The 18,095-nt window shown below is 57.1% G+C and overlaps 1 protein-coding gene across 1 annotated transcript in view; it reads left to right on the top strand.

The window, feature by feature from the left end:
- Window positions 1–18,095, top strand: part of DNAJC16 (DnaJ heat shock protein family (Hsp40) member C16) — a 40,375-nt gene that overhangs the window by 11,875 nt on the left and 10,405 nt on the right. Inside the window, 5 exon segments of the mRNA XM_073601534.1 lie at window positions 823–1,156; window positions 3,725–3,909; window positions 4,026–4,130; window positions 4,897–5,055; window positions 17,965–18,095. Of these exon segments, the coding sequence (XP_073457635.1) occupies window positions 823–1,156; window positions 3,725–3,909; window positions 4,026–4,130; window positions 4,897–5,055; window positions 17,965–18,095 (914 nt within the window).

Raw genomic sequence — 18,095 nt, forward strand, 5'->3', positions numbered from 1 at the left:
TTTTTTAATCTTTTTTGCAATGCAGGACTCCTTCAGACTGTCAGTGTAATCTGTCTGCTTGTACCTCGTATGGGCAGACAGTTTACACAACGACAGGAAGAGACGATGAACTACTTAGAGAACTCATCAGCTCCCTGGCAGCTTCCATTAGAACTACAAGCCTCAAAGGCTATGGGTACTTGTAGTTCTCCCATTCACAGAACCCTGTGAATGAATGACACGATCGGATGGGCAGATCCCCCGCACAGCTGTGTTTTATAAAAATTGTTACAGGAGGTGCAGGGAGAAGATTCCCTCCAACCGCTGTCATAACTGGGAGGGGAGGGGGGGGGGAAGAAAAATCCCCTATGGTGGACTTTAAAGGCACACTTGAATACAATTGAGAGTATTTGTAGTACAAAAAAATTAATTATTCATGATTAAACATAGTAGCTAAAATTATGCTTTTGAAAAATGGAATGTCTAGACAGTTCATGACATTGTCACCATATTTGCGAGAAAAACCATATATGAAGTCCTCTTGCAACCAACGCGTTTCGGAGTACAATCTTACTCCTTCTTCAGGGGTATATGAAGAGGAAAATATATCTATAACATAGTTGAAAAACAATGACTGTCTGGTAATGTAGGATTGTAGTAGAACAGATGATTGTATATAATGAATTTAGCTCATACACTTACATAACGGTATTTTTAAATGAGAAAGTTTATTATCATGTTGATGAGGGAAGAAAGAAACCAAAGGAGGGAAGAATATGATCACTTCATCTGTCTCTCTGAGTCCCTTTCTTCATACTTGATTGCATGAAATCTCCTTTTTAGATTTTGTCCAACGAGGAGAAGAGGACCAACTACGACCGGTATGGAGACTTGGGAGAAAATCAGGGCTACAGCCAGCAGCAGCACCACCACCATTTCCGACACTTCCATGACAGCTTCTACTTTGACGAGTCCTTCTTCCATTTCCCCTTCAACTCCGAACGCCGAGACTCCACCGACGAGAAGTATCTCCTCCAGTTCTCCCACTACATCAACGAGGTGGTCCCAGACAGCTTCCGCAAACCCTACCTCATCAAGATCACCTCCGACTGGTGCTTCAGCTGCATCCACATCGAGCCCGTATGGAAGGAGGTGGTGCAGGAGCTGGAGGGACTGGGTATGTGTGCTCTGTCCACGTCATGATCACCTCAGATCTCGGGTCACATACATGTTTTGTTCAGTATTAACCACTTAAAGTGGTTGTTAAAGAGGAAGTAAACCCTGATGGGCTTTACTTCCTCTTTTGCTCCCTGCAAACCCTGCAAATTAAAGACATAATGGGCTAGTATGCATTGCATACCAGCCCATTATGTGACACTTACCTGTAAATGAATCCAGCGCTGTCCCCTGTGCAGGCTGCGTCCATCTCCGCCCCTCTTTCTGTCAGTAACTGCACACGCTGGGGTAGAAACGGCACGGAGGTCTGTTTCTTCTCATCATCGGCGCGCTACAAGGGAGATATCTCCTAAATGGCGCACGTTTTAGGAGATATTTCCACTACCTATATGCAAGTCTAGAATAAGGCTTACCTATAGTTAAAAGTCAGGAAGGGTTTACAATCACTTTAACCCACTTCTTTCAAATCCTCCCATCCCCTCTAATAATAAGTGTGCCTGTGTATTGTAAAAAATCTGCCGGATTGTACCTATATAAGCTCAGCTTCTGGCGCTCAGATAACTTGTCAGCTCCTTCTCTCTCGGCTCACAGTTCCAGTGGGCGGGGCCATGCCCTCCACTGACATCAGCCGGGGAGGAGGGGGAGAGAGGAGAGAGAGCCGACAGTCAGCTGAGCGCCGGAAGACGCGGTCATATAGGTACAGATCGGCATATTTTATTTATTTATTGTACATTACACAGGGACTCTTATTATAGTACAGGGAAGATAGGAGGATTAAGCTGCAGATATGAGAGCGGCGGGGGCCGGGGGGGGGGGGGGTCAGGCACTGACTGATACGAGCAGACGGGGAGGGGGGGATGAGGACAGGGGAGACACAGGAGAGCAGGGCAGCGTATGACGGAGGCACGAATATCGGAGTCAGCTACAGCAGAAGGGTATAACCAGGCAGGATCAGCCAGGTGTTAGAGGGGGCCCCATTTACACAGCACACGCGGTGTGCTGTATTTATAACATGCATTAAGGTACCAGGATTTGTGTTTGTTTTTTTTGTTTTTTGTTTTTTGGGGGGGGGGGGGTTAACAAAAGCTTTAATGACCCATACGTTGCTGGATATTCGGCGGCTGCAGGCATCATCCCAGTACTGTTGTTGTGGTTGTTTTTTTTTTTTTTTTTTTTGGTTGTGTGGTTTTTTTTTTTTTTTTTTAAGTTTGCAGTCGGTTCTCTTGTAAAAGCAATCCTAGTGGCTAATTAGCAGCTCAATTGCTATTCCAAGCAGGGGGTGGGAGGCATTCTGCAGCTTGCTCAGGCTCTCCTCTTCCACCGGGACATCCTAGCGACCAGCCGGCACATCTGCCGGACAGCCAAACGCAGCCGGAATTGGCTGTTCGTTATAGTAACCCGGAAGCGATGTCCTGATATCACTTCCGGTTTACCCGGATGTCAACGGCGCTACTTTTTAAAAAAAAAAAACAAGATCATTCGAAAACACAGATCTTGGTGTTTTGATTGTTTTTAAGGGCAGAGGAGGGATTTGGGATCTTATAGATCCCAGATCTCTTCATAAAGAGTACCTGTCACATGCCTGTTACTGTCATAAGGATGTTTACGTTGCTTGCAATAAAAACAATAAAAAAAATTAAAAAAATAGTAAAGCAACAGTGTAGAAAAAAACAAAAAAAACAATTTAAAGTGCCCTAAGAACGATCTCTTTCTTTCCAGCCGAGTTCTCAGTAATAACCTCACGCAAGGGCCTCCGAAGGTCCATAGAGATGACTAAAAAAATAACAAAATAGTAAAGTTAGCCCAATTTTTATCTTTTTTTTCTTAAACTTTTTTTCACTTTTTGTTCATTTTTATTCCTATTAGAATGTAAACATCCCTTATAATAGGAATAGTGTATGACAGGTCCCCTTTATGGAGAGATGTGGGGTCTATCAGACCTCACATCTCTCCTCCAGGCTGGAAAGATTGAGATTAAAAAAAAAAATGAATGATCTCTTTTTTTTCCAGCCGACTTCTCAGTAATAACGTCGCGCCCGGGCCTCCGAAGGTCATAGAGATGACTGGGGACCACCTGGTCCCCGGAAATCTCTATGATCAACATCCGGATTCTCATTCTGGTTACGCCGATCTTACGGGCGAGCCCGGAGGGCAGCGGAAGGGTGGGGGGGGACTGTAAGAACGATCAATCGGCTGACCCGCTGCTATGATTGTTTTTACGGTGCACAGAATCGCCGGATATAAAAGATATTATCTGAATGATGAATGTAGCTGCACCCACCATTCAGATACCCCCCCCACTCAATATGACGTCCGGCGGGCTGGAAGAGGTTAAAAATGTAATTGGCATGTTGGTGAGGAGAGAACCAGGGACAGCAGATTTCCCTTTTAGTGAGTGCAGGTGGAACGTCTGGTTATGTTTTGTTTTGTTTTTTGTATTTTGTATTTGTATTTCTGACATTTAAAATTTTCTCTCATTCTGGATAATTTCTCTTTCTCTGGTTTTGACATCTCATTTGATTTTGTTGAATATAATAAACAAATCCCATGTGTGTGTTTTTTTTTTTAGGTGTAGGAATCGGAGTGGTGCATGCTGGGTACGAGAGGAGGCTCGCCCACCACCTTGGCGCACACAGCACCCCGTCCATCCTGGGCGTCATTAACGGGAAGATCTCCTTCTTCCACAACGCGGTCTTGAGGGAAAACCTGCGACACTTTGTGGAAAGTCTCCTCCCGGGGAATCTGGTGGACAAGGTGAGAGGAAGTGTTTTTTTTTGTTTTTTTTTGTTTTTTTTTATGCCCCCCCCCAGGAATCCCTGACTATGGGGACAGACCTCTTCATACGTTCTTATTATATCTTCTGCTTCCAGATAACGGATAAAAACTACGTCCGCTTCCTCTCCAACTGGAAACAAGAGAATAAACCGCATGTGCTGCTGTTTGATCAGATGCCCCCGGTGCCCCTCATCTACAAGGTAGGAGTGAGAACGTTCTCGGGTGGAGGAGACATCATTGTGACAACTGTTATACCCCAAGGCGCCCCCTTCAGCTTTTTTCAGTAGCAGTACTTGAGGGATCACATGTTCCAATACAAGAGGTCATGTGACCCGGTACAAGGACCGCTCCGAGATCTTGTATGTTCTTTTCTACATTTCTTTGTTACACAATGAATACAGGTTGGCAGCTGATGGTTCCATGGCATTAGTGACACCTACATAAAGGTCCATTTTAGGGAAAAATATTGCAATCTGGTAACAATATGGGGTTAAAGTGGAATTCCAAGCGCATGCTAAGTGAGGGGGCGGGACCAAATTGTGCTCTGTGTGTGTCTATGGACACACAGAGCGTAGTTTAGGAGCGAGCAACCACAAGAGTGAAGCGCTGTGAATACTTTCCAGATGCAATGTTAATGAATGCTTGTAGCCGGAGGGAGGGGGAGGGTACAGTTCATTGAAGACTACATGTCCGTCTAAGAATACCCGGTCCACAGGGTGACAACTGTGCGATTTCACAGCAGAACGTGCAGTGTTGTCACCTTGTTAGAAGAAATATAAAAATATCAGATCTAGTATTGGGATGGACCGGTAATAAAACTGTTATGGGGGGAAATAACAATGTTGTATCAATGCTACTGACGTGTCATTTTATATTTCGTAGTTCCTCATTAAATAAAACTCCATTTCAGTATTTCTCCTTCTGTGTGCTGGGAATGTGTATTTACGGTTTGTGTCCTTCTGTCAGCTCACTGCGTTCGCCTATAAAGATTACCTGTCATTTGGCTACGTGGACCTCGGCCAAAGAGAGTCGGAACAGATGAGCAGCCAATACAACATCAACATGTACGCCCCGACCATGCTGGTCTTCAAAGAGCACATTCACAAGCCGGCCGATGTGGTGCAGGTATGTTATGGAGGAATTTTTAACCAGATTCTCCTAGCGGGTGGACGTCATATGATGTCCTCCTGGTCGGGCCACTCGTGCGTGCCTCTGGAGGAGACGTGTAGTGATCAGAGTCTTCACCGATCAGGGTAAAGAGCCAATGGCGATGGCTCTTTACCATGTGATCAGCTGTGTCCAATCACAGCTGATCTCATTTAAACAAATGCTGGTTATCGGCATTTCCCTTCCTCAGCGTTGTCACTGTGTGAAGAAAGGAAAGCGGATCATTGGCTATCCTGTGACTGGAACGTTTACACTGATCATCAGTGCTGCCTTATCAGTGTCTCTTCATTGGTGCCCATCAGTACAGTGTATCGGTGCCCATCAGTACAGCGTTTCAGTGCAGCGTATCGGTGCCGCCTTATCAGTGTCTCTTCATCAGTGCCCATCAGTTCAGCGTGTCAGTGCCGCGTTATCAGTGTCTCTTCATCAGTGCAGCATATCAGTGCCCATCAGTGCAGCATATCGGTGCCACCATATCAGTGTCTCTTCCTCAGTGCAGCATATAGGTGCCCATCAGTGCCCATCAGTGCAGCATATCGGTACCTCTTCCTCAGTGCAGCATATCGGTGCCGCCATATCAGTGTCTCTTCATCAGTGCCCATCAGTGCAGTATATCGGTGCCGCCATATCAGTGTCTCTTCATCAGTGCCCATCAGTGCAGCATATCGGTACCTCTTCATCAGTGCAGCATATCGGTGCCGCCATATCAGTGTCTCTTCATCAGTGCCCATCAGTGCAGCATATCGGTGCCACCATATCAGTGTCTCTTCATCAGTGCCCATCAGTGCAGTATATCGGTGCCGCCATATCAGTGTCTCTTCATCAGTGCAGTATATCGGTGCCGCCATATCAGTGTCTCTTCATCAGTGCAGCATATCGGTGCCGCCATATCAGTGTCTCTTCATCAGTGCAGCATATCGGTGCCGCCATATCAGTGTCTCTTCATCAGTGCAGCATATCGGTGCCGCCATATCAGTGTCTCCATCAGTGCAATATATCGGTGCCTCTTCCTCAGTGCCCATCAGTGCAGCATATCAGTGCCACCGTATCAGTGTCTCTTCATCAGTGCCCATCAGTGCAGTATATCGGTGCCGCCATATCAGTGTCTCTTCATCAGTGCAGTATATCGGTGCCGCCATATCAGTGTCTCTTCATCAGTGCAGCATATCGGTGCCGCCATATCAGTGTCTCTTCATCAGTGCAGCATATCGGTGCCGCCATATCAGTGTCTCTTCATCAGTGCAGCATATCGGTGCCGCCATATCAGTGTCTCCATCAGTGCAATATATCGGTGCCTCTTCCTCAGTGCCCATCAGTGCAGCATATCAGTGCCACCGTATCAGTGTCTCTTCATCAGTGCCCATCAGTGCAGAATATCGGTGCCTCTTCCTCAGTGCAGCATATCGGTGCCGCCATATCAGTGCAGTATATCGGTGCCGCCATATCAGTGTCTCTTCATCAGTGCCCATCAGTGCAGCATATCAGTGCCGCCGTATCGGTGCCTCTTCCTCAGTGCAGCATATCGGTGGCCATCAGTGAAAAAGAAAAATTACTTGTTTGCAAAATTGTATAACGGAAACAAGGAGGTGTGTTTTTTTTTTTTTGTTTGTTTAACAAAAAAAAAAAACCCCAAGTGGTGATTAAATGCCGCCAAAAGAAAGCTGTATTTGTGTGAAAAATAATTATAAATCCGTCGTGTACAGTGTTGTATGACCGCGCAATTGTCATTCAAATTGCTGAAATCTGAAAATCGGCCTGGGCAGGAAGGGGGTGAAAGTGTTCGGTGTTGTAGGGGTTAACTGCTGGTGCCTGCGCATGCAGAGATTTGTTCACACGAGAACTGCTTTTGTCTAAACATGTCAATGTGGATGTAAAAGCAGCTCAGGAGGAGAACAGAAGCGTCTCCAACTGATTTGAAGTGCAATGCAGTGGAGGAGTGAAGGAAAGGCAGTATATGCCCCGAGATGTGGATGTGGGGGGGTTACAGACAGTACTTTAGTACTGTGCCCCATCATGTCAATAGGGGGGGTCTGGTCTGCCATATAAGCTGTAAGGGGAACCGTGATTTTAAATTGTGACCCTGCATAGCTATACTAAAAGGGAGCTGAGCTTGTATAAGCAGAATCTGTCATTTACTGAGCATGGCCAGCAGAGGGAGCAGGAAGGGAAGCAGGAAGTGGAGGTGTCTGTCTGGGCCATAATGGAATCGGCAAAGAAATAGGACAGCAAAGAGAATCAAAGGGAAGACGGGGATCAGGGGGCAATAGGACAGGGCTTTGTGGTAATGGTTAGGGGGTATGGTGATCAGTGAATGGGGGCAGGAGGTTATAAGAGGTGGACAGACCCCCCCCCCCCCCCCACTGATCTCGTACCTCCCCACTGATCTCGTACCCCTCCCCACTGATCTCGTACCTCCCCCTCCCCACTGATCTCGTACCCCTCCCCACTGATCTCGTACCTCCCCCTCCCCACTGATCTCGTACCTCCCCCTCCCCACTGATCTCGTACCTCCCCCCCTCCCCCACTGATCTCGTACCTCCCCCTCCCCACTGATCTCGTACCTCCCCCTCCCCACTGATCTCGTACTCGTACCCCCTCCCCACTGATCTCGTACCTCCCCACTGATCTCGTACCTCCCCCTCCCCACTGATCTCGTACCCCTCCCCACTGATCTCGTACCTCCCCCTCCCCACTGATCTCGTACCTCCCCCTCCCCACTGATCTCGTACCTCCCCCCCCCCCCACTGATCTCGTACCTCCCCCTCCCCACTGATCTCGTACCTCCCCCTCCCCACTGATCTCGTACTCGTACCCCCTCCCCACTGATCTCGTACCTCCCCACTGATCTCGTACCTCCCCCTCCCCACTGATCTCGTACCCCTCCCCACTGATCTCGTACCTCCCCCTCCCACTGATCTCGTACCTCCCCCTCCCCACTGATCTCGTACCTCCCCCCCCTCCCCCACTGATCTCGTACCTCCCCCTCCCCACTGATCTCGTACCTCCCCCTCCCCACTGATCTCGTACCTCCCCCCTCCCCCACTGATCTCGTACCTCCCCCTCCCCACTGATCTCGTACTCGTACCCCCTCCCCACTGATCTCGTACCTCCCACTGATCTCGTACCTCCCCCTCCCCACTGATCTCGTACCTCCCCCCCCCTCCCCACTGATCTCGTACCCCTCCCCCTCCCCACTGATCTCGTACCCCTCCCCCTCCCCACTGATCTCGTACCTCCCCCTCCCCACTGATCTCGTACTCGTACCCCCTCCCCACTGATCTCGTACCTCCCCACTGATCTCGTACCTCCCCCCCCCTCCCCACTGATCTCGTACCTCCCCCCCCCCTCCCCACTGATCTCGTACCTCCCCCCCCTCCCCACTGATCTCGTACCTCCCCCTCCCCACTGATCTCGTACCCCTCCCCTCCCCACTGATCTCGTACCCCTCCCCCTCCCCACTGATCTCGTACCCCCCCCCCCCCACTGATCTCGTACCCCTCCCCACTGATCTCGTACCCCTCCCCCTCCCCACTGATACTGATCTCGTACCCCTGCCCCTCCCCACTGATCTCGTACCCCTCCCCCTCCCCACTGATCTCGTACCCCTCCCCCCCCTCCCCACTGATCTCGTACCCCTCCCCCTCCCCACTGATCTCGTACCCCTCCCCCTCCCCACTGATCTCGTACCCCTCCCCCTCCCCACTGATCTCGTACCCCTCCCCCTCCCCACTGATCTCGTACCCCTCCCCCTCCCCACTGATCTCGTACCCCTCCCCACTGATCTCGTACCCCCCCCTCCCCACTGATCTCGTACCTCCCCCTCCCCACTGATCTCGTACCCCCCCCCCCCCTCCCCACTGATCTCGTACCTCCCCCTCCCCACTGATCTCGTACCTCCCCACTGATCTCGTACCTCCCCCTCCCCACTGATCTCGTACCCCTCCCCACTGATCTCGTACCTCCCCCTCCCCACTGATCTCGTACCTCCCCCTCCCCACTGATCTCGTACCTCCCCCCCCCCCACTGATCTCGTACCTCCCCCTCCCCACTGATCTCGTACCTCCCCCTCCCCACTGATCTCGTACTCGTACCCCCTCCCCACTGATCTCGTACCTCCCCACTGATCTCGTACCTCCCCCTCCCCACTGATCTCGTACCCCTCCCCACTGATCTCGTACCTCCCCCTCCCCACTGATCTCGTACCTCCCCCTCCCCACTGATCTCGTACCTCCCCCCCTCCCCCACTGATCTCGTACCTCCCCCTCCCCACTGATCTCGTACCTCCCCCTCCCCACTGATCTCGTACCTCCCCCCCTCCCCCACTGATCTCGTACCTCCCCCTCCCCACTGATCTCGTACTCGTACCCCCTCCCCACTGATCTCGTACCTCCCCACTGATCTCGTACCTCCCCCTCCCCACTGATCTCGTACCTCCCCCCCCCTCCCCACTGATCTCGTACCCCTCCCCCCTCCCCACTGATCTCGTACCCCTCCCCCTCCCCACTGATCTCGTACCTCCCCCTCCCCACTGATCTCGTACTCGTACCCCCTCCCCACTGATCTCGTACCTCCCCACTGATCTCGTACCTCCCCCCCCCTCCCCACTGATCTCGTACCTCCCCCCCCCTCCCCACTGATCTCGTACCTCCCCCCCCCTCCCCACTGATCTCGTACCTCCCCCTCCCCACTGATCTCGTACCCCTCCCCCTCCCCACTGATCTCGTACCCCTCCCCCTCCCCACTGATCTCGTACCCCCCCCCCCCCACTGATCTCGTACCCCTCCCCACTGATCTCGTACCCTCCCCCTCCCCACTGATCTCGTACCCCTCCCCCTCCCCACTGATCTCGTACCCCTGCCCCTCCCCACTGATCTCGTACCCCTCCCCCTCCCCACTGATCTCGTACCCCTCCCCCCCCTCCCCACTGATCTCGTACCCCTCCCCCTCCCCACTGATCTCGTACCCCTCCCCCTCCCCACTGATCTCGTACCCCTCCCCCTCCCCACTGATCTCGTACCCCTCCCCCTCCCCACTGATCTCGTACCCCTCCCCCTCCCCACTGATCTCGTACCCCTCCCCACTGATCTCGTACCCCCCCCTCCCCACTGATCTCGTACCTCCCCCTCCCCACTGATCTCGTACCCCCCCCCCCCCCTCCCCACTGATCTCGTACCTCCCCCTCCCCACTGATCTCGTACCCCCCCCTCCCCACTGATCTCGTACCTCCCCCTCCCCACTGATCTCGTACCCCCCCCCCCCCCTCCCCACTGATCTCGTACCTCCCCCTCCCCACTGATCTCGTACCCCCCCCCCCCCCCTCCCCACTGATCTCGTACCTCCCCTCCCCACTGATCTCGTACCCCCCCCTCCCCACTGATCTCGTACCTCCCCCTCCCCACTGATCTCGTACCCCCCCCCCCCTCCCCACTGATCTCGTACCTCCCCCTCCCCACTGATCTCGTACCTCCCCCTCCCCACTGATCTCGTACTCGTACCCCCTCCCCACTGATCTCGTACCTCCCCCTCCCCACTGATCTCGTACCTCCCCCTCCCCACTGATCTCGTACCTCCCCCCCCTCCCCACTGATCTCGTACCTCCCCCTCCCCACTGATCTCGTACCCCTCCCCCTCCCCACTGATCTCGTACCCCTCCCCCTCCCCACTGATCTCGTACCCCCCCCCCTCCCCACTGATCTCGTACCTCCCCCTCCCCACTGATCTCGTACCTCCCCCTCCCCACTGATCTCGTACCCCTCCCCACTGATCTCGTACCCCCCCCTCCCCACTGATCTCGTACCTCCCCCTCCCCACTGATCTCGTACCTCCTCCCCACTGATCTCGTACCTCCCCCCCCTCCCCACTGATCTCGTACCTCCCCCTCCCCACTGATCTCGTACCTCCCCCTCCCCACTGATCTCGTACCTCCCCCTCCCCACTGATCTCGTACCTCCCCCTCCCCACTGATCTCGTACTCGTACCCCCTCCCCACTGATCTCGTACCTCCCCACTGATCTCGTACCTCCCCCTCCCCACTGATCTCGTACTCGTACCCCCTCCCCACTGATCTCGTACTCGTACCCCCTCCCCACTGATCTCGTACCTCCCCACTGATCTCGTACCTCCCCCCCCCTCCCCACTGATCTCGTACCCCTCCCCCTCCCCACTGATCTCGTACCCCTCCCCCTTCCCACTGATCTCGTACCCCTCCCCCTCCCCACTGATCTCGTACCTCCCCCTCCCCACTGATCTCGTACCCCCCCCCCCCTCCCACTGATCTCGTACCCCTCCCCCTCCCCACTGATCTCGTACCCCTCCCCCTCCCCACTGATCTCGTACCCCTGCCCCTCCCCACTGATCTCGTACCCCTCCCCCTCCCCACTGATCTCGTACCCCTCCCCCTCCCCACTGATCTCGTACCCCTCCCCCTCCCCACTGATCTCGTACCCCTCCCCCTCCCCACTGATCTCGTACCCCTCCCCCTCCCCACTGATCTCGTACCCCTCCCCCTCCCCACTGATCTCGTACCCCTCCCCCTCCCCACTGATCTCGTACCCCTCCCCCTCCCCACTGATCTCGTACCTCCCCCTCCCCACTGATCTCGTACCTCCCCTCCCCACTGATCTCGTACCTCCCCCTCCCCACTGATCTCGTACCTCCTCCTCCCCACTGATCTCGTACCTCCCCCCCCCCCTCCCCACTGATCTCGTACCTCCCCCCCCCTCCCCACTGATCTCGTACCCCTCCCCCTCCCCACTGATCTCGTACCCCTCCCCACTGATCTCGTACCCCTCCCCCTCCCCACTGATCTCGTACCTCCCCCTCCCCACTGATCTCGTACCCCTCCCCCTCCCCACTGATCTCGTACCCCTCCCCCTCCCCACTGATCTCGTACCCCTCCCCACTGATCTCGTACCTCCCCCTCCCCACTGATCTCGTACCTCCCCCTCCCCACTGATCTCGTACCTCCCCCTCCCCACTGATCTCGTACCTCCCCCTCCCCACTGATCTCGTACTCGTACCCCCTCCCCACTGATCTCGTACCTCCCCCTCCCCACTGATCTCGTACCTCCCCCTCCCCACTGATCTCGTACCTCCCCCTCCCCACTGATCTCGTACCTCCCCCCCCCCCCCACTGATCTCGTACCTCCCCCTCCCCACTGATCTCGTACCCCCCCCCTCCCCACTGATCTCGTACCCCTCCCCCTCCCCACTGATCTCGTACCCCTCCCCCTCCCCACTGATCTCGTACCCCTCCCCCTCCCCACTGATCTCGTACCCCTCCCCCTCCCCACTGATCTCGTACCCCTCCCCCTCCCCACTGATCTCGTACCCCTCCCCCTCCCCACTGATCTCGTACCCCTCCCCCTCCCCACTGATCTCGTACCCCTCCCCCCTGATCTCGTACTCGTACCCCCTCCCCACTGATCTCGTACTCGTACCCCCTCCCCACTGATCTCGTACCTCCCCCTCCCCACTGATCTCGTACCTCCCCCTCCCCACTGATCTCGTACCTCCCCCTCCCCACTGATCTCGTACCTCCTCCCACTGATCTCGTACCTCCCCCCCCCTCCCCACTGATCTCGTACCTCCCCCCCCCTCCCCACTGATCTCGTACCCCTCCCCCTCCCCACTGATCTCGTACCCCTCCCCCTCCCCACTGATCTCGTACCCCTCCCCCTCCCCACTGATCTCGTACCCCTCCCCCCTGATCTCGTACTCGTACCCCCTCCCCACTGATCTCGTACTCGTACCCCCTCCCCACTGATCTCGTACCTCCCCCTCCCCACTGATCTCGTACCTCCCCCTCCCCACTGATCTCGTACCTCCTCCCCACTGATCTCGTACCTCCCCCCCCCTCCCCACTGATCTCGTACCTCCCCCCCCCTCCCCACTGATCTCGTACCTCCCCCTCCCCACTGATCTCGTACCTCCCCCCCCCCCCACTGATCTCGTACCTCCCCCTCCCCACTGATCTCGTACCCCTCCCCCTCCCCACTGATCTCGTACCCCCCCCCCCTCCCCACTGATCTCGTACCCCTCCCCCTCCCCACTGATCTCGTACCCCTCCCCCTCCCCACTGATCTCGTACCCCTCCCCCTCCCCACTGATCTCGTACCCCTCCCCCTCCCCACTGATCTCGTACCCCTCCCCCTCCCCACTGATCTCGTACCCCTCCCCCTCCCCACTGATCTCGTACCCCTCCCCCTCCCCACTGATCTCGTACCCCTCCCCCTCCCCACTGATCTCGTACCCCCCCCCCCCCTCCCCACTGATCTCGTACCCCCCCCCCCCCCCTCCCCACTGATCTCGTACCCCTCCCCCTCCCCACTGATCTCGTACCCCTCCCCCTCCCCACTGATCTCGTACCCCTCCCCACTGATCTCGTACCCCCCCCTCCCCACTGATCTCGTACTCGTACCCCCTCCCCACTGATCTCGTACCTCCCCCTCCCACTGATCTCGTACCTCCCCCTCCCCACTGATCTCGTACCTCCTCCCCACTGATCTCGTACCTCCCCCCCCCTCCCCACTGATCTCGTACCTCCCCCCCCCTCCCCACTGATCTCGTACCTCCCCCTCCCCACTGATCTCGTACCCCTCCCCCTCCCCACTGATCTCGTACCCCTCCCCCTCCCCACTGATCTCGTACCCCCCCCCCCCCACTGATCTCGTACCCCTCCCCACTGATCTCGTACCCCTCCCCCTCCCCACTGATCTCGTACCCCTCCCCCCCCTCCCCACTGATCTCGTACCCCTCCCCCTCCCCACTGATCTCGTACCCCTCCCCCTCCCCACTGATCTCGTACCCCTCCCCCTCCCCACTGATCTCGTACCCCTCCCCACTGATCTCGTACCCCCCCTCCCCACTGATCTCGTACCCCCCCCCCCCTCCCCACTGATCTCGTACCTCCCCCTCCCCACTGATCTCGTACCCCCCCCTCCCCACTGATCTCGTACCTCCCCCTCCCCACTGATCTCGTACCTCCCCCTCCCCACTGATCTCGTACCCCCCCCCCCTCCCCACTGATCTCGTACCTCCCCCTCCCCACTGATCTCGTACCTCCCCCTCCCCACTGATCTCGTACTCGTACCCCCTCCCCACTGATCTCGTACCTCCCCACTGATCTCGTACCTCCCCCTCCCCACTGATCTCGTACCTCCCCCCCCCTCCCCACTGATCTCGTACCTCCCCCTCCCCACTGATCTCGTACCCCTCCCCCTCCCCACTGATCTCGTACCCCTCCCCCTCCCCACTGATCTCGTACCCCTCCCCCTCCCCACTGATCTCGTACCCCTCCCCCTCCCCACTGATCTCGTACCCCTCCCCACTGCGTACCCCCCCCTCCCCACTGATCTCGTACTCGTACCCCCTCCCCACTGATCTCGTACCTCCCCCTCCCCACTGATCTCGTACCTCCTCGTACCTCCCCCCCCCCTCCCCGCTGATCTCGTACCTCCCCCCTCCCCACTGATCTCGTACCTCCCCCTCCCCACTGATCTCGTACCTCCCCCTCCCCACTGATCTCGTACCTCCTCCCCACTGATCTCGTACCTCCCCCCCCTCCCCACTGATCTCGTACCTCCCCCTCCCCACTGATCTCGTACCCCTCCCCCTCCCCACTGATCTCGTACCTCCCCCTCCCCACTGATCTCGTACTCGTACCCCCTCCCCACTGATCTCGTACCTCCCCCTCCCCACTGATCTCGTACCTCCCCCTCCCCACTGATCTCGTACCTCCCCCCCCCTCCCCACTGATCTCGTACCCCTCCCCCCTCCCCACTGATCTCGTACCCCTCCCCCTCCCCACTGATCTCGTACCCCCCCCCCCCTCCCCACTGATCTCGTACCCCTCCCCCTCCCCACTGATCTCGTACCCCTCCCCCTCCCCACTGATCTCGTACCCCTCCCCCTCCCCACTGATCTCGTACCCCTCCCCCTCCCCACTGATCTCGTACCCCTCCCCCTCCCCACTGATCTCGTACCCCCTCCCCCTCCCCACTGATCTCGTACCCCTCCCCCTCCCCACTGATCTCGTACCCCTCCCCCTCCCCACTGATCTCGTACCCCTCCCCCTCCCCACTGATCTCGTACCCCTCCCCCTCCCCACTGATCTCGTACCCCTCCCCCTCCCCACTGATCTCGTACCTCCCCCTCCCCACTGATCTCGTACCTCCCCCTCCCCACTGATCTCGTACCTCCCCCTCCCCACTGATCTCGTACCCCTCCCCACTGATCTCGTACCTCCCCCTCCCCACTGATCTCGTACCTCCCCCTCCCCACTGATCTCGTACCCCTCCCCCTCCCCACTGATCTCGTACCTCCCCCTCCCCACTGATCTCGTACCTCCCCCTCCCCACTGATCTCGTACCTCCCCCTCCCCACTGATCTCGTACCTCCCCCTCCCCACTGATCTCGTACCCCTCCCCCTCCCCACTGATCTCGTACCCCCCCCCTCCCCACTGATCTCGTACCCCTCCCCACTGATCTCGTACCCCTCCCCACTGATCTCGTACCCCTCCCCACTGATCTCGTACCCCTCCCCACTGATCTCGTACCCCTCCCCACTGATCTCGTACCTCCCCCTCCCCACTGATCTCGTACCCCTCCCCCCTCCCACTGATCTCGTACCCCTCCCCACTGATCTCGTACCCCTCCCCACTGATCTAGTACCCCTCCCCCCTGATCTCGTACCCCTCCCCCTCCCCACTGATCTCGTACCCCTCCCCCTCCCCACTGATCTCGTACCTCCCCCCCCCCCACTGATCTCGTACCCCCCCCCCTGATCTCGTACCTCCCCCCCCTCCCCCCCCCGATCTCGTACCTCCCCCCCTCCCCCCCCGATCTCGTACCTCCCCCCCTCCCCCACTGATCTCGTACCTCCCCCTCCCCACTGATCTCGTACCTCCCCCTCCCCACTGATCTCGTACCCCTCCCCCTCCCCACTGATCTCGTACCTCCCCCTCCCCACTGATCTCGTACCTCCCTCCCCCCCCCCCCCCCACTGATCTCGTACCCCTCCCCACTGATCTCGTACCCCTCCCCCTCCCCACTGATCTCGTACCCCTCCCCCTCCCCACTGATCTCGTACCCCTCCCCCTCCCCACTGATCTCGTACCCCTCCCCCTCCCCACTGATCTCGTACCCCTCCCCCTCCCCACTGATCTCGTACCTCCCCCCCCCCCCACTGATCTCGTACCCCCCCCCCTGATCTCGTACCTCCCCCCCTCCCCCCCCGATCTCGTACCTCCCCCCTCCCCCCCCCGATCTCGTACCTCCCCCCCTCCCCCACTGATCTCGTACCTCCCCCTCCCCACTGATCTCGTACCTCCCCCTCCCCACTGATCTCGTACCTCCCCCTCCCCACTGATCTCGTACCCCTCCCCCTCCCCACTGATCTCGTACCTCCCCCTCCCCACTGATCTCGTACCTCCCCCTCCCCACTGATCTCGTACCCCTCCCCCTCCCCACTGATCTGGTACCCCCTCCCCACTGATCTGGTACCCCTTCCCCTCCCCACTGATCTGGTACCCCTCCCCCTCCCCACTGATCTCGTACCTCCCCCTCCCCACTGATCTCGTACCCCTCCCCCCTCCCACTGATCTCGTACCCCTCCCCACTGATCTCGTACCCCTCCCCCTCCCCACTGATCTCGTACCCCTCCCCCTCCCCACTGATCTCGTACCCCTCCCCCTCCCACTGATCTCGTACCTCCCCCAACCCCCCCCCCCTGATCTCGTACCTCCCCAGGCCCTCTGGTGTTTTGTGAGCACTACCTCCCCCTCCCACTGATCTCGTACCTCCCCCCCCCCCCCCCCCCCCACTGATCTCGTACCCCTCCCCACTGATCTCGTACCTCCCCCTCCCCACTGATCTCGTACCCCTCCCCCTCCCCACTGATCTCGTACCCCTCCCCCTCCCCACTGATCTCGTACCTCCCCCTCCCCACTGATTTTGTACCTCCCCCTCCCCACTGATTTTGTACCTCCCCCCCCCCCCCCCCTCACTGATCTCGTACCTCCCCCCCCCCCTCACTGATCTTGTACCTCCCCCCCCCTCACTGATCTCGTACCTCCCCCCCCCCCCCCACTGATCTCGTACCTCTCCCCCCCCCCCCCACTGATCTCGTACCTCTCCCCCCCCCCCCCCCCCCACTGATCTGGTACCTCCCCCTCCCCACTGATCTGGTACCTCCCCCTCCCCACTGATCTGGTACCTCCCCCTCCCCACTGATCTGGTACCTCCCCCTCCCCACTGATCTGGTACCTCCCCCTCCCCACTGATCTGGTACCTCCCCCTCCCCACTGATCTGGTACCTCCCCCTCCCCACTGATCTGGTACCTCCCCCTCCCCACTGATCTGGTACCTCCCCCTCCCCACTGATCTGGTACCTCCCCCTCCCCACTGATCTGGTACCTCCCCCTCCCCACTGATCTCGTACCTCCCCCTCCCCACTGATCTCGTACCCCTCCCCACTGATCTCGTACCTCCCCAGGCCCTCTGGTGTTTTGTGAGCACTGACCTCCATTGCTGAATGAATCTAATGGGGTCCTGCTTGTGCTCCTGCAGAGAGGTGAATAATGCAAATCTGTTGCCTTATCCTATATGGGATGCACAGGTTGGCTTTATTGCTGCCAGGACTCGGCTGCACTACATTTTTTCTGTAGTCGGGGCCTTGAAACCTTTTAAAAAATCCCCCCCCCCCCCAAATACAAAACCCCTCAGTTAAGAACAGGAACATAGCATTAGGAATGTGCTGTGTAGTTCTACATCCGCAGGTCACATCCCAGATTTATATATGTTCAGCAAGGATGCCGGATCGCTGTGGATGTTTATAATGAGACGATGCGGCTCTGTTCTTTTTTTCAGGCACGAGGAATGAAAAAACAGGTGATTGACGACTTCATCTCTACAAACAAGTTCCTTCTGGCGGCCCGGCTGACCAATCAGAAGCTGTTCCAGGAGCTGTGTCCAGTGCGGAAGTCTCACCGGCAGCGCAA

Source organism: Aquarana catesbeiana, linkage group LG10, assembly GCF_042186555.1.
Source record: "Aquarana catesbeiana isolate 2022-GZ linkage group LG10, ASM4218655v1, whole genome shotgun sequence".
Classification (NCBI taxonomy): Eukaryota; Metazoa; Chordata; class Amphibia; order Anura; family Ranidae; genus Aquarana; species Aquarana catesbeiana.